The 16634-nt window shown below is 51.3% G+C and overlaps 1 protein-coding gene across 1 annotated transcript in view; it reads left to right on the top strand.

Moving 5' to 3' along the window:
* The first annotated feature begins 3066 nt into the window (after positions 1-3066).
* The window catches only part of SKOR2 (SKI family transcriptional corepressor 2), a 58650-nt gene continuing 45082 nt past the window's right edge, over positions 3067-16634 (top strand). Inside the window, exons 1-2 of the mRNA XM_055127450.1 lie at positions 3067-3182; positions 15300-16634. The exon at positions 15300-16634 is cut by the window's right edge and continues 1325 nt beyond it. Coding sequence (XP_054983425.1) covers positions 15350-16634 — 1285 coding nt within the window. The 5' untranslated portion in view covers positions 3067-3182; positions 15300-15349. The remainder of the gene's footprint in view (positions 3183-15299) is intronic.

Genomic DNA, 16634 nt, shown 5'->3' with positions numbered 1-16634 from the left:
TAGCATCTGGACTGGAGTCTCCAGGCAAATTGCGTGCTGACCATCCTCAGAGGAGATGTTGCCTCAGAGCCCGATGCGGAATCCTCGGAAAAGCCAACTCGGGCAATACCCTGAGGTGAGCCTCTGGGACAGTGCCTCTCTGCGCAACACTCACCTGGAAACGCTGGCCCCAACTCCCCAGGCCCCGGAGCGAGTGCACCTCTCCACTGCCAACTCCACAGAATCCGGGAAGAGCCAAGTTTGGCAGGATCCTACTCTTGCTTGCGCTCGACCTGATTCTACAACATTTCCCAGACTGCGGGTGGAGGTTGGCCAAAGTTAAAGACTGCCCCTTCCTTCCCAAGGCTCGGTACGGTGCACAGACCCATCAGAGAAGCCCCACCGCGAGCCCAACGTTCCTAAGGACGATTCGGCAGGGCTGGGGAATGCTGCACTCCCCTCCCTGGAGGGGAACAGCCTCGGTTCACTGGTTTTCTGGAGGAGTAGCAGCCGGAAGGAAAAGGAGCCGCCCCGAGCCTACAGAGGCTCGAAGGGGACCGAGAAGGAGCGTCTGGGTGGACAGGGTCAGCCGCCCCCTGCACTTCCTCTAAGTTCCCCAAATGCAGGGCCGGGCCCGAATTAACTAGGGAGGCCCCATTCGCGGAGCTCGCCCGACTGCGGAGAAGTTTCCCGACACGCCCACCGCTCTCTAGCCCAGCGGGACACCTAAGTCTTCCTCCTAGCCAAAGAAAGCGCCCGGATGGGGTGGGGGCTGGGGAGCACTAGGAGGGCGAAAGGTTCTAACCAAAACGTCAGTCCTTATCGCATTCCCCATCTCTGGAAACTCCACGCTGGAGTGTAGGGATTCCGGCGCCCAGTCGCATCCACACCCCGTGACGCTCAGACCCAGGGGATGCAGAAACCCCAGCGAACTAGCGGCGCTCCGAGAGAAGTCTGGAGCTTGAACTCCTGGCACTCTCTACCGCGGTTACTGAATGGAAAGACTTGAACGGTTTTCTTTGCCAAGTCCACGCTACAGAGTCTCCGTTTCTTGTCCTGACCCAGCTACAGATGCAACGGGAGGCAGCTTGGTTCCACTCAGTGGGGTAAGACGGGGGAAGAGAGTGGAGCAGGACTGAGCTCCTCTCCTTAATTAACATTCTTTGCGGCTGCCCCGCTCCCACTAGTCCCCCCACCCCCGTCTACTATCGGGGTCTCATTTGTATCTAAACTGCTATAGGGCAGAGTCCGACAGTTGCAGCCAGTCAGGAGGCTAAGGGCTGCATCTCCGCTTTTCTCCAAAAACCAGAACTAGTGCAAAAGAAAGGAGAGGGTGTGGCCCAAATCTTCCCAGGGTCAAATCTGGGAAGTCTGGATTTTGACCTCCCAGGTGGGCGGTCGATCCGGGTGAGCAGTTAATTCGGGGAGCTTTCTCCCGCACCCCCACCCCACCCCCACTGTAGCCCATTTCTACCCCAGCACCCCCTCATCCAACAGGTTTGGAAAGACTGTTTTAAAAAGGAGGGATTTGAACTTGGAAAAGGTCATTCCAGCGGACTCAGCGTGACAACTTGGGTACATCTGAGAGAGGTGGATTCTAGGATTCTTGGGATACTGAAGTCACGGGGTCGCCCCCTCCCACCCACGCCTCATTCGCTTGTACAGCTCGGGCCGGAGTCGTGTGTGCGCGCGCGCGCCCGTGGCCTCCGCGGCGCACAGTCGGTCTGCGGTGCCTTCTCCCCGCCAGCACCGGGCTGTTCTCTTAATGAATTACTAATGAGTTAAAATTGGGCAGCAGGCTTAATTAAAGCGTAGAGGCAATGTGTTTACCACATTGTAATTGAACTCATTAGGGCTATGGCTTTTTGTTTTCTAAGCAGCCGCCTTTCTTCTCTGCGTCGAATAATCTATGGGAAGCGTTTATTAGAGAAGGAGGGGGCAGGGGAGAAACAGTCCATCAATTCTTTCAATGAAAAAGACAGGATGAGAACGGGGAGAGGAAAACAATCTTTATAACGCCCCCCTCCCTTCGCCCCCCACAAACCCCGCGCGAGCGGATGTCTTGAGGTAGCTGGGGCTGTCCAAGGTTTCCCAAGAAATTCCGAGATTAGAGGAACCTGGTGGGCGCTTCGGGACGCTTGAGAAGTTGTCAAGGCAGAAACGGAGCTGGAGTCAGGCGCCTCTGGAACCCCACACAAGTGTCCCCACAAGCGGACCACCCTCTAGGTCTGGAGCGCTACATTTCCTCAGGAACCCACGGGCCAGCGCTCCTGAGGTCTTGAGGCCCGACATGTATTCAGGAGGCCGATTCGGCTTAATTTCTGCTTTTCTAAGTAGCCTAGGAGTTTGGTCCTAGCCTTCCCCTCCCGCTGACGCAGAGGACTCGCTCTCCTTCCCTCTCCAGTTATTTCGGTTTGCCTTGCCGAGTTCCCCGACCCCCAGCCTAGGTAACACTCAAGTGGGACCCAAGACCAACGCTGTCTACAGAGTGCGCGCTCCCAACTTCCCCCAGAGGGTCATTTTCCCGGGGGCGGGGGGAAGGGGTCTGGAGGAGGACGGTGTGACTGCCTCGGGACCCCGCCGGAAAGGCGCACCTGCACGCCCGGGGATAACCCGACTGCTGGCGGGGAGCCCGTGCAGCCAGCTCGGACTGCAGCCTCCAAGGCAAAGTGCTCTCTCTTGCCCCTGGCCGCGTTCCAGTTTCCAGGCCTCCAGTTCTCGCCTCCCTTCTTCACGTTTGGACCTTTTGGGGCGTGGACGAGAGCCGGGGTGGAGAGGTTGGTGCTGGCGCGGCGCTCCTCGCCGTGCCCTGCCCTGCCTGGCCAACAGGCGGCGTCCAAGACCTAGGTCTGAGCTGGGGAGTGGGGGGGTGCGCAGCTCAGCACGCTAAGCCGAGAAGCCCGGAGCCAGGGGAGCGACCCTCACCCCAAACTTACCAACTTGCCCGGGAGGGGAGTGGGAAGAGCTGGGTGGTGGTGGGGGACCTGCGAGGACCGAAGAGGCAGGGACGGGACAGAGTCTCGGTGGAAGACCCGAGCGCCGGGAGGAGCGCGGAGGCCTGCGGGCGGCGGCGGCGGAGCCCGCGCGCGCGGGGGAGGCGGCGGGCACCGCGGGAGGCAGAGCGGCCGGCGAGCCGAGGAGCGCCAGGCAGGCGGAGAGCCTCGAGCTCGCGGGGCCAGAGACAGCGAGGACGGCGCAGACAGGTAAGCGGGGTCGCGCACCGCCCACAGCTGCCCTCCTTTGCAGAAAAACTGGGTGGAAAGGAACTTCCGGCCCTGTACAGCCTCTCCGCTGACCGGGTCCTCTTCTCTCCTCTCCCGCCTTAAACGCACACCCATGACCAAGTCCCCAGCACGCGTCATTTGTGCATTTTGTCAAAGTCTCCCACCCTTGCCCACTACCGCCTCAACCACACACACACACACACACACACACACACACTCACGCACACGCACACACACTACGTCCTCTCTCCGCCTGACCGGGGAGGTTGGGGTAAATTGTCTCTAATTTGTTGCTAAAAGATTAATTGCAGAGGGTGACTCGATTTGATTAAGGCAATTAATCTTTGGTTACAGCGTTCTCATGTCACTAGCACGGGGGAGAAGGGGACAGTACAGACAGAGAGGAAAGGCAAAGGGGACTTTTTGGAGCAGCTGTGGGAAGAGGCCACCCCGACTGAAGCCGGTTTCCGCGCCCACCCAACCTCCCGCAGCCTGCAGCGCTCAGCCCCGGAGCCCACGCCGCGGTTTCAGCACCTGCGGTGTGGACAGCGACTCCAGGGCTCGGCGCCGAGTAACTTCCGGGTCCCGTTAGTCTACACGCGCAGGCGGAGACCCGGCTGACCCGGACACCCCCTCCTCGCAACCGCCCGGTCCCAGGCTCCACTATCTGGCTTCCCTTTCCCTGCTTCAAAGCAGGAAGGATCCGGCCAAATCAGGTCCCAGAAAATCTCCCAAATCTCAAATTCACCTCGAGGTGGGAAAAGGAGGAATCCCCAAACCCCACGCCCCCCAAAAAACGCTCCTTGAAAAGTTCCAAAGCTGGAGTTTTCTCTTTTCGTGAATAATTAACGCGGGTCATAAATAACTGATGGAGGCAGTGGAGAGGGACGCTGGAGGAGGCGGGCGAGAGCCTGGGCAGCCAAAGAGAAATCGAAGCGTTTGCCGAGAGAACCATTAAGGAAGCAAGCGTGCTGGGAACGGCATTCCTCCGCAGATCGCGCTCAGCGGGTCAGCCCACCCGGATAAAAGCAGGGAAGTGGGGGGGCAGGGGTGGGATGACCAGACATGGGGTATCCATGCAGGACCCCAGTTCCATCCTTTGCCCTATCTCTTCACTTTTTACCAAGTACTGTCCCCACTATCCTTCAAATTGTTCCATCCTTCATTGCTCAGAGTGCTGAAGTTCTGGGCTAAAGGATAAGACTTCTGTCACTGCTGTTCAGGCCTGTGGCGAGTCCTGACTACTACCAAAATATCTGAATGTATACACACCACACAGCTGAATGCACACACAAATTCATCTGGAAACACGCACAAGTCATCTGGAGGCACACACAGTGCATCTGAAAGCACATGCATGCCCAAGTTCAAACCACCCCTTCAGCCCCCCCCCCAATCTAACCCTCCCCCCACACACAAACAGGAACCCAGACTATGCCATTCCATTCAAACTGATGCAAAGATGTAAGACTCCAAATTCCACCCGGTTCTTTCCCCTCTAACCACAGAGAAAAAGGGTATTGATACACACCAGAATATGGGAGACCAAAGTATTTACACACATGCTCTGTGTTTGTCTATCACTTCTCCATCGTCTACAATTCCTGACCCCTCTGAAGGTCTTGAGCAGACTGACTTAGAGCATTACATGGAACTTAATTCTAAACTGAAACTCTGAGGCAGGGACCCCAGAACCTGGAAGGAAGCCCCAGAAGAAAACTTTGCTCTTGGACTAGAGGCTGCTCTCAGGATTCCTCTCGACAACATTAGCCTGTTCCTAAACAGTCACCTTCAGAGAGCCAGTGCATGTTTTTGGTGAAACCCCCTTAGGCCTCTCAGCAAAACAGGCCTCCACTCCCTCCCCTGGGCTCCTTGAGACCCTCCTGTCTACAAGCCAAGTTCTATATTCCCAGAGCTACCAACATGGGCAGGGAGGAAGACTGCAACCAGCATTGGCTATGAGGTTGTGTTCTGACTTAGGGGCAGGTCAGAGCCTCTTTCTAGGTATAGCCATTGACCACAGCTTCTAGGACACCTGCCTACTTAATGGCCAGCTGAAGACCCCTGGACTGGTCAAAGTCTCTGAGAAGCTTCCTAAGAAGAAAGTTGGTGGCTAAACCTCAAGGAGCCTGAGTGAGGGGGTGGGGAGGGTGTGTGTGTGTGTGTGTGTGTGTGTGTGTGTGTGTGTTGTGTGATGAATCACTTTCTGAAATAAAACACTACATCAGTTTTGTTTTTGCACCCACATCATCCCAGCCTCTGTACTCTCCATCCCCTGCTCTCTTGTTGCCCATTAAGAATTGGGAAATTCTGGCAGGGGAGGTGGGGGGGGGAGGAATCTGAAAATTAAACTTTTTTTTTTAGAAAAAGAGAATTTTCTTTCACAACAGACACAGGTTGTGAAACTGAACATAGGGGAGAAGAAATCAGACCTAGAGTATGGGGCTGGGAGCACAACCCTGGAGCCATGGGTTGTTTACTTCTCATATAAAATATAACTCCGCCAAGCAGGAAGTTACTGCAAACAAGTATCAATAATGAATGAATCTCCTGTAATAAAATACTTACATAATTAGCACAAGTCAAGTGGTTGCATTATGTTAACCTTTAGCAACTCAGAGCTGGAAATTTTTGCTCCAGAATTCCTTAGAATGCTGTTTCCGTTCTCCAGAGGGAATGAGAGCCAAGTACTCACCCAGCCTTCCACTCTGTTCTAATATGGTTTTCCATTTCTGAACCAGAACGTAAGTACTTCTGAAATATAACAGAAAACTCTCTTTGGTGAATTCAGAACAGTCATTAACATTCAGTTTTAAGTGAATGTTAACAGTAAATAAAGAAATCTCTTGATTGTAATAGTAGTAACAAAGCAATAATTACCCAGTAGGTGGTCATCAGTAATGATAAATGTATCATTATTACTGTGTGAGTCTGGGAACTCGGTTTTGGAAAGTACTTCAGACTTTTTAGTAGCATGGCTGGTTACAAAGCATTTCTTAGCCTGCAAAAGCCATATAATTTTATACACAATTTAGGTGAAAATAAATTTAAATCTGTATATTACATTTTTAATTTCAAGTTAGTAATTAAAGTTGGTTCATTATATCTCCTCTGAAACCCTCAGTGCTCATCTCCATGGTTTGTTTGTACAATTTGTTTCTAAGACACCCAAGGTTACACAGTTCTAAAAGATGGAAAATTTAATTATTTGCCAACATTAAGAGTTTGTTGATGATATCATAATACAGCTTGGAAAAGTTTGGGATTGGCATTGCCTTTGGTCTGGTTAGCTATGCTTTTTCACTTTCAACCCTAACCCCATGGAAGGAAATTGTTCTTTAAAACTACTTTTAAATGCACAAAAATTGAAAATTCTCTTAATACTTTCAGTATTCACTGGTTGCTCTTTTTGTCCAGAAAAAATAAAATCAGTGGCTCAGATTTCTCCCTCCCTCTTCCCTGGGATTTATTTTACTAATGTCTAATTTCACCTTTTGCTACCATTGAGTTAACGACTGCAGGCAGGAGGAAAGCTAAAGGTTTGATGTTTATTGGGCAGCCAGAGAGCACATGATAGTTTAATAGTGTGTTCACTAATGTGATCGAGCCTGATAGCAAAGTCGACATTTTCAAATGGGGGTGGGGTAGGGAAAGGGATAGGAGGAAATGAACAGGAAAAGAATAAAAGGCTTTCATTTCTCTAGGAAATAAAATCCAGTTCCTGCTACCATTGTCAGCTGGATAAATGATGAATGTATATCTATGTATGTCATTTTCTCTCTTGTGACATTTCAACAATCTATATCTATCCCCCCTGTTATTCCCACCCCTCCACTTCCCCTATCCAAGCTTTTAAAGATCCTGCTTCATGGTCTTTCTGCAGCTTCAGCCTCAGTGATGTCTTAAATTAGTTACCTGAAACAATATAGCTAATTTAAAGATAATAACCATAATAAGCCCAAATCGTATTTCTTATTTTTTTTGGTGGTAGTTGGAGTTTTTATGCAATTAAAGGCTCTTGCATAAATCCACTCAATTACTTGCCTAGTTTTTCTCTTTCACAATCTCTATTTCTGGCCCCACTTTCCTTTCTCCTTTCTCCCCTTTTCTCCTTTCCCTTCTTTGGGAGTAGCAATAAAAAAGGCAAGCATCTTGCCTCATTATTCATTATTCTAGCAGCATCTTTGAGATGCATCTTTTGCTAGTGAAAACTCCATGTAGATGCCTGCCCTTTTGTTGCAGCGGCCTAGGTTATTCAGGAGCAGAGACAAAAGCCTGAAGTGATGTGATCTAAATGAGCTCTGGGGTTTTCCAGCTGGGACCACCTTCATTTCAAAAGACCCCCCTCCTTCCCAATATAAAGGGGAGGGGAATGGAGGGGCGGGTACATATGTGTGTGCATGCACAGAAATAGAGACAGGAGACAAGAGGGACTAGAGGGAACCTAGTGGGTTATTCCTGGCACCAATGCCCCTCCATCTTTGGTATATATTTTCAGGTATGTTTGTGGACTTAAATATGCCCTTGAGTATTTTGCGGGCCTTTGAATTTTATCATGACCAACTAATAATTGCCAAGTAACCACCATGACAAATAAGTTTATTCTCCATTCTGTATTTTAGGGTTACACGTAAATCCTATGTGCACATGTATACCTTGCTGTGTTTGAATTTTTGGTAGGGCTTGGGAATATGAATGACCTATTAAAGAAAAGAAAACCTAATTAAAGCATTTCCAATAGTCGTTCTACTCTGTGAGGTGCTAGAGCCCTCTTTCTTATTTCTGAATAAACTTGCCCCTTATTCAGGTGCAAGTTTTCTTCTTAAGAATTGTTTCTCTCTGTATAATGGGTATTAAGTCTAGGTTCCTTGTCCTAAAGTCTCAATTTCTCACAAAATAGTTTGAATAGTAAGGAGGACTCTCCCTGAATCCCATAATTATTGGTGAATGGGGAACTTAAGGGATACTGGGGCAGGGATCCGAGTCCTAGAAAATGTATTGTTTTCCTTCCATAATTCTGGCTTAAATTTTTAGGTATGTGCTCTTCTACTTCTGTGCTCTCATCCCATGACAACTGGTTCTTGTTTATGGATAATGCTCTAGAATAAGTCAGCGATTGAGAGGCAGTCTTAGAATGCTCAGAGGCCTTTCTCATTTCTTCTCTGGCATCCATTATGAGTGAGTTTTTGCTGTGCTTTTGGTCCTTCATTTGTTTCTTAGAACTCCAGCTAGAGCTATGCAGGGAAAAAATATGCAGCCTGAGGTTGTAGAAAGCTCCCCTGCATAGAAAGAAATAACTAAAATCTATCAACAATAATTATCATTATGACCATTATTGTTGTGAATTTTTATTATCAGATTATTTTAAATGGATTAAGCAAACACTGAGGTTTTGATAACTGTATACAAAATAAGCTCTTAGTCAATTATGAAAGGATGATGTATTATGAAGAGGACTAAAGTTCCTCTAGGAAAGCAGGTTTCCTCTCTACTCACCTCTACAGTAAAATACGTTTCCTGTCTTCTATTCTGGAGCTCCAATCTAATATATCTTGTAAATCTTAACTTTTGTTCCCATTTTCTAAGGAATATACTTTCAAAGCTACCACAGACTACCATGGACTACTGGTGCCAACCCTTTACGTATATTATCTTATTTAATTCTTACAATGCCCTGTGGGTTACATTTCAATGTCCCTGTTTTGAAAATGAAGTGGGGCTTGAGAAGTTTAGATATCAATACGATGTTCCATGGCTTGTATGTGATGAAAACATACCCCATTTTATCTACCTCTAGTTCCATGTATTTTCTGATGCACTGTAACTATTCTGTCCCTAACAATTCTACTGTTGTGGGGGGAGGTGGTGGGGAGTAGTAACTGGGGATGGGGAATTCATGCATCTTTATTTTCAAACTCTTCTTTGCTCTATGTAACATATAAATACTTATGCCAGAACATAGAAACAGTGTTATTTCTGCCTAAGAAACAAGAATGTGGGAGTGCAGATAGTACAGCAGGTAAGATGTTTGCCTTGCATGTAGAGTTCTATCTCGGGTTCCATTTCCAGCACTCATATGGATCCCTGTGCCCACCAAAAGGGTGAGAGCAGAGTTAGAAGCCCTGAGGACAGGTGGGTGTGCCTTACCCCCTCCAGCACCCCCCAAAAAAGAGAAAAAGAAATAAGAATCGGTTAAAAGAAATGATAGGAAGAGAATAGGTGGTTTTTTATTAATCTGTAACTCTGTTTTACAAATATTCAGTCAAGGGATGGAAGGAGAAGAAATGTCTGGTGTTTCTTATTATAATGAATTTATACAAAAGATCTTTCTGGGCCAACGCAAAGACAGAAGTGGAGATAGAGACATGAGTAGATTGCAAGGTTCATGGAGATGAAGCAAGTATGACCTTGGGGAGATGGGGTGAGGATAGGACTCTTAACCCTAGCACAGGATGCTCCAGCCCAGAGTCCCAGGTAAGGTACCAAAGGTTACAGGCTGGGAAGCTTCTTCTGAAAGAGCCTTGAACTCCCTAAGAACCCTTATGCTTTGGAGGGAGCGATAGTGTCAGTACTGCAGACAGCTCCCTCCCTGGCTTTGGCCTCGGGTTTCTCCTCCCAAGAACAGTCCCCCACATCTGGAAATCAGGCTGCTTCTGAAGCCGGATGCCCTGCGCAAATTTGGGTTCTCTTTAGGACATTATTAAGGGTTAAGGCTGAAAACCCTCCCACATCCCCAGCCCCACGCTGGCTGCCGAGCTGACCTCGTGCGTCTGCATCGAGGCGTGGCTCTCCAGGTCCAGAGCAGGCAGCTTGGTTTGTGGTTTTCCTTTGGGTCCGATGTCTCGGCTCCTTTTACCTGTCCCTGGCCTAGGTGAACCGCAGCCGCCGGGAACGGAGATGAGAGTGGAAATGCTCTCCTCCGCGCAGCGATACATCATGCAAACGGGTGACACCAGTTTAACCAATAAAACAATTTGAATCAATTAGCCGGCTGAGGAGAGTCCCGACGTGTAAAATGCATGTCAGCTCGAATAGGAAAGCATTGATTAACTCGGCCGACCCGCCGGCTCCTGCCACCACTGGCTCCTCCCTGTGCCTGCCAGGGTCTGGGAGTGTAGGACAGGAATTGACTAGGAGCAGGCACCCCTAGTCTAGGGGAGCAAATGGGAGGACGTGGAGCAGCATCAAGAGACTTATACAAGCCTCGGGGAAGTCCCCGGGCCAGAGCAGTGGGTGCGGAAAGATGTTTAGAGACTGAAGAGGATCTAAAGATTCTGTCCAGTCCCAGGTTCAAGGTGGGGACTGAAAACCTGCTTGAACTTGCTTGTCTTCCACTCTCACTTTCCAAAAACTAGAAATGGTGAGCTTGCTCAAACAGGCATCCAAGATGTACTGGGGGGAAAAAGTTGTACTGTCCTTATAATTATTTGTATCAAAAAAAGCATTTTATATAATATTACACAGTACACAGTTCTCTTATCCATGGAACTTTTTGTATTAAAATAAGGCTATAAGTTTGTAAGGTGATTTATAATGCAGGTAGATACCATACCAAAGTAGTATATGAATATTTATATTTAAAGATTTGATGAAGAGTTGGCTACAGATATCACTATGGTATGAATACATGCCTTAGGGTAATTTGGGATGGGGGAAACCAGAGAAAGATTCATTCCACTTCTCTTTTCAGAGAAAGATTTTTTTTTAAGATGTCCTTTGTTATTAGTAGGGGGTCTGTAAGGGAAGAGGAGACTTTGGTGGAAGTGATAAGAACCACCTAACAAAGAGAAAGCACCCCCATCCCCTTGTATCCTCCCCAGTAATAGCCAGGTATTTCCCAGGGAACAGGAAGTTATAGGACTTTCCATTTCTTCCCTTTTCCATTCTCAACTTGGTCCCACTTTCAGACTTCCTTTGTGGCATCAAATTTCTCAGTGACTCCAGGAATAGACAGCAAGTCGGGACCTCATTTTGTGGGAACTCAGGAGCAGAAGGAAGGCAGGGAAGGTAACAGGAACCTTAAAATAGAACCTAGAACAGAACCTTAGAACAGAACCTAGAATATCTTCAAGAAAATGGGGTTTCCAGGCTTCTTGAGGAAGGATTTTTGTGAATGGCAGTGATGCTCTTTTCACAAACGGACTGAGCAGGCATAAAGCGCGACTTTTCCTGCCCTCTGGACGGCAGCATTGGAGAAAATGTGCCTTCTACCTCAGCCCCTTTGAATTGAGCCTAATTTGAGCCATAAATACTGTTAAAAACTAGAAGAGAGGCCAAAAAAATATTATGTCCCTGCCTCTTGGAATATAGGCTCAAACTCAGTGGTCATGGTTCTGTGGATGCTTTTGAACATGTTGATTCAAAGCAACCATGAAGTCTGAGCAAAAAGCCCCCATTTGTCTGTTTGGTGGACTCTCCTGGGTCGTATTGACCTTTGATAAAGTGTTAAGATTCCACATTTCATGCATGTGTTCACAGTAGTTCATTGTTGGGGGCATTGCTGATGACAGTGTCTGGTGGTTTCTGGGTCAGTGGAAATTGCTCTGTCATTTCCATGAGTCTTCCCACCTCCAAACCTTTGTGTTTCACTAGATAGCCATAGAAAACGTAAATGTATTCTGAAAAAACAAATATGCAAAGGGCCTCCAGCCTAACACCCTGCAGCCCTACTTCTTAGGATGGTCTCTCAATATGGAGTTCTCCTTTTTCTTACAAATGAGAATTAGTCATTAGAGTCTTAAGAGCTTGTTCATTTGGAGGCAATAAACTAACTCTTCCCTAGCTTGTGCGTTGCCTCGCTTTGGGCCAGCATTCATTCCCATCCCAGTTGTCTTGTGTTTTAAGGACTTGTCCTCCGTACTACCTAAGACATTGACTTCCTGTGCGGAACTTGCTTAAGAGAGGGCCAGGCTTGGGAACTGCATTTTCTTGTGTTCGGGTGGCCTCCCCAGCCCTGTATGATGGATTGGAGAACTACTCTGAGTGAAGTTGACATAAGTGTGCCCACACATACTCCTCGGGGTCCTCCCTTAAATACATGCAATCTAAAGCAAGGGATGGGTGCCATTCACCCTGTATTTTGTCCTGCAAAACCAATGTATTTAAAGTGGGAACAGTCTACAGGATTCCTTTCAAGTTTTCAGATTGGGCGCCCTATGGAGAGACTTCTCCCCCACCTTCCACCCCACATCCCCACCCCACCCCCCTTTCAACTGTGTTTCCTGAAACTGTTCTATTCTCTCCCCCGACTGTGGCTTTGTATCTTCGGAGACACAGAGAGGCTGCCGGTCTGCACGTTGTCCCTGAGGGATCCTGCGTTAAGGAGGATGGCTCGGAGAAATAAGGGGAGGGGAGAATATGGAACAAGGAGACGGTCCGTTTAGAGGCGTCCTACTGGAATTACTGGAATCCTGGGCCTCCGCCACTCAGTGCCAGCTTGGGATGCTTGCGCAAGAGTTCTGCGGGGTCCGGTCCCACTGCGGCGTTTTCGCTCCGGGCTTGGAAAGGCTGTTGTCCACGGCGGGTCGGTGAGGTGTTAGCTTTCGTGCCTGCTGCGAGACCGTCTTGATGTGGCTCGCTCTCGCTTTCCAGCTCCCCCTCCCTCCCCGGAACATGCCAGCTCTTTAATGTGGAGTGTCAGGGAGACGGTGACGTCACCTTGCCCGCTGGGTGGCGTCCCCTCGGTCCGACACGAGTTCAGAGACAGAGAAAGGCGCTGTCAGACCGCTCTCCACCTGGGGCTCGCTGGCCGCGGGCTCCCGCGCACCCGCACGCTCGGCGGTGGTGGCGGGGACGCCCCGCCGCCAGCCAGGCCTCCTCCTGCTGCTCCTCCGCGCTCCTCCCGGCCGCCTTCGAGCGCCCTCCGAGCCCGCGAACACCCGCATCTTCTCGCGGAACCCTCCGGAGTCCAGCCCGCTGGCTTCGAGGACCCGCTTGGATGCTTCGCCTCCGAGCGCCCTCGGAAGATGGGTCGGCAGCGTCGCGCGTAGAGCGACCTAGGGGTTCCCAGGTACTGTCGTGTCCGCCTGCCCTGCCCCGACCCCGGCCCCCAGCGCGCGCGCCCCGGTGGGGGTGGGGGGATTTTCGGGCTTCCGTGGAACAGGCAGTGGTCCCCTTTCCATGCAGATTGTCTGGGGCGTCCGGAGAATTAAGTTGGGGGGTGGTGTCGCTAGCTTGTGAGTCGGAGGGGAAGTCGCCTTCGCAGCGCGCTTTCTCCGTCCAACTAACTTTTAATGCGATCTCGTCCCTTCCAGCCCTTAAAAAACCAGAAAAGGCCTAATCTAACGTCTTGTATGTGCCTCTCGACTCTGACTCAAATTTCGGGGAGGGAGGGCAGGCTTGCAGTCGCCCTGGAGGCCCCTCAGGCTGGACTCTCCAGGCCCGTCTCCGCTGCGAAGGCTGCGGGTCTCTAACGCAAAGCCAGCTCCCCTACTCCAAAAAGCGCCAGGCCCGCGGTGGTGGCGGCGCGGGGCTCGCAGCGAGAGTTCTCCTTATCCTGGGCTTTTCCGATTCTGCGAAACTTGTTTGGGAGGGCAATGCGCGTTGAAGGGCCCTCGGGCCCAACTAAGGCAGGTTATGTCCGACCCAGATGTTGCTGTGCCTGGAGCGGCCATTGAATGCCCCGCCCCGCTGAAAATATCGTCGGATCTATCCAAAGGGACTGGTCGGGCTCGCGTTAGGTTTGATGGTATGGAGGGTAGCTGGGCTTCCCCTCCCTGGAGCTCCCCCATGCAAAAAGAGCTGAGGATATCGGGGTCAGCGGGGCAAAGGCTGCGGATAGATGACACAGGGGCAAGGAAAGGCCAAGGGTAGGACAATCTGGGTGAGGTCATAGGCGAGCGTGTCCTCTGCACTCGCTACAATAACAAACTCCAGTGTACTTGGCCTCTGGTGAGTTTTCAGGGCGAAAAACCATGGTAGCTGAGGCACAGGGACAGGTCTGGTGGGAAGGTCATGGATTGTTTTCCTACACAATGAGTTGCTCTATTTATTTTGTTTCAGTAGCCTTGTCACGGAGGTTTCTGTTGGGTGCATTTTCTGTATTCTCAGTTCATTCGATATTCCCCCCATTGTGGTATCCTGTTGACCCTGGGTGATAGGCCTGTTCTCTGCAGGCTCACAGGGCTTCCACCTCTATACCTTGCCAGCTAACTATCTCCCAGGCCATCTCCCCTTAAATACATAAGGTTCTCTATGAGGATCAAAAGTGTCACCGAAAGGGATTCATTCCTTTTACAACTAAATTTGTATCTTACAGTTAAATCCTGCCAATAAAGACCCTCCCCGCAACCGTTTATTTCTTTGCTGGACATCCATGATGCGACCAAACTGTATTTTTTTAATGTTTACAAATTCTGCAACTTTGTGATTTTAAGCTACTTATCTGAAATCAGAACCACTCCTGAGGTTCAGCAAGTCGCTTTTGTGAAAAACAAAGTAAAGTGGTCTGTTTCAGTACATTTATGCGTATGGTTTTCTACATTTTAAAAACTTGTTCCCCTCACCCCTAAGTTCAAAATACCTGATGGCAGAGATTGGGAAGAACGGGGTTTCATTTGGGTTTAATGAGCTATGCTCAACCACTATTGAACTTTCCCCCGGAAACCACAGGTACCACTTAAAAAAATCTTTTTAAAGGGTTTCTTTTTTTTAATTAATTTATTTTTCAAGCAAGCGCAAATGGAATTAATTCAGTGGCCAAATCCCACTTTTCGATGACTTTTATTATCTTTGCTGTTACAATTTTTCCGTGTTGTAATTGTTGCCGTTACTTCCTGATATCTAGGAAGGATATTTTATTCTAGAAGTGTCTAGGCACTGGGGAAGGCCTTGCATTTTGTGAGAATTGGCTGCTTTCAAGAAACGTGATTACTCAACCTGGTATGTGTAGAAGGGAATTAAAGTGCTTCCAAAATCCCGGGACAGCCCAAGAGCGAACCTCATCACACTGAGGTGGACATCCTAGTGGTTGACGCTTGGGTCTTTTATCCACGGTTTAGCCTAAGCAGGAGAGTTGCGGATCCTTCGCAGCGACTCAACCCACAGTGATTTAGACCAAGAACGCCTGAGTCACCGCTTTTCTCCTTTCCCTTCCAGTCTCCCAGGCAGACCCCGAGGGTGCGGCCCGGGCTTCCACCGCGGAGGACATGGCTTCCAGCCCGCTGCCGGGGCCCAACGACATCTTGCTGGCCTCGCCATCAAGCGCCTTCCAGCCTGACGCATTGAGCCAGCCGCGACCTGGCCACGCCAACCTCAAACCCAACCAGGTGGGCCAGGTCATCCTGTACGGCATTCCCATCGTGTCGCTGGTGATCGACGGGCAGGAGCGCCTGTGCCTGGCGCAGATCTCCAACACGCTCCTCAAGAACTTCAGCTACAACGAGATCCACAACCGCCGCGTGGCGCTGGGCATCACGTGCGTGCAGTGCACGCCGGTGCAGCTGGAGATCCTGCGGCGGGCCGGGGCCATGCCCATCTCCTCGCGCCGCTGCGGCATGATCACCAAGCGCGAGGCCGAGCGCTTGTGCAAGTCCTTCCTGGGCGAAAACAGGCCCCCGAAGCTGCCCGACAACTTCGCCTTCGACGTGTCGCACGAGTGCGCCTGGGGCTGCCGCGGCAGCTTCATCCCCGCACGCTACAACAGCTCGCGCGCCAAATGCATCAAGTGCAGCTACTGCAACATGTACTTCTCGCCCAACAAGTTCATCTTCCACTCGCACCGCACGCCCGACGCCAAGTACACGCAGCCGGACGCTGCCAACTTCAACTCGTGGCGCCGGCACCTCAAGCTCACCGACAAGAGCCCCCAGGACGAGCTGGTCTTCGCCTGGGAGGACGTCAAGGCCATGTTCAACGGCGGCAGCCGCAAGCGCGCCCTGCCGCAGCCCGGCGCGCACCCCGCCTGCCACCCGCTCAGCTCCGTCAAGGCGGCCGCCGTGGCCGCCGCGGCCGCCGTGGCCGGGGGCGGGGGGCTGCTGGGCCCGCACCTGCTGGGCGCGCCCCCGCCGCCACCGCCGCCGCCGCCGCTGGCCGAGCTGGCCGGCCCGCCGCACGCCCATCACAAGCGGCCGCGCTTCGACGACGACGACGACTCCCTCCAGGAGGCGGCCGTCGTGGCCGCCGCCAGCCTCTCGGCGGCCGCCGCCAGCCTCTCGGTGGCCGCGGCCGGGGGCGGCGCCGGGGCGGCGGGGGGCGGCGCGGGGGGCGGCTGCGTGGCGGGCCTGGGCGCGGGCGCGGGCGCCGGCGGGGCGGCCAAGGGCCCGCGCAGCTACCCGGTCATCCCGGTGCCCAGCAAGGGCTCGTTCGGAGGCGTGCTGCAGAAGTTCCCCGGCTGCGGCGGGCTCTTCCCGCACCCCTACACCTTCCCGGCCGCCGCGGCCGCCTTCGGCCTGTGCCACAAGAAGGAGGACGCGGGCGCGGCGGCCGAGGGCC

This window comes from Sorex araneus, chromosome 2, assembly GCF_027595985.1.
Source record: "Sorex araneus isolate mSorAra2 chromosome 2, mSorAra2.pri, whole genome shotgun sequence".
Classification (NCBI taxonomy): domain Eukaryota; kingdom Metazoa; phylum Chordata; class Mammalia; order Eulipotyphla; family Soricidae; genus Sorex; species Sorex araneus.
Note: the sequence above shows the minus strand (reverse complement) of the source record. Positions and strands in the feature narration are given on the sequence as shown.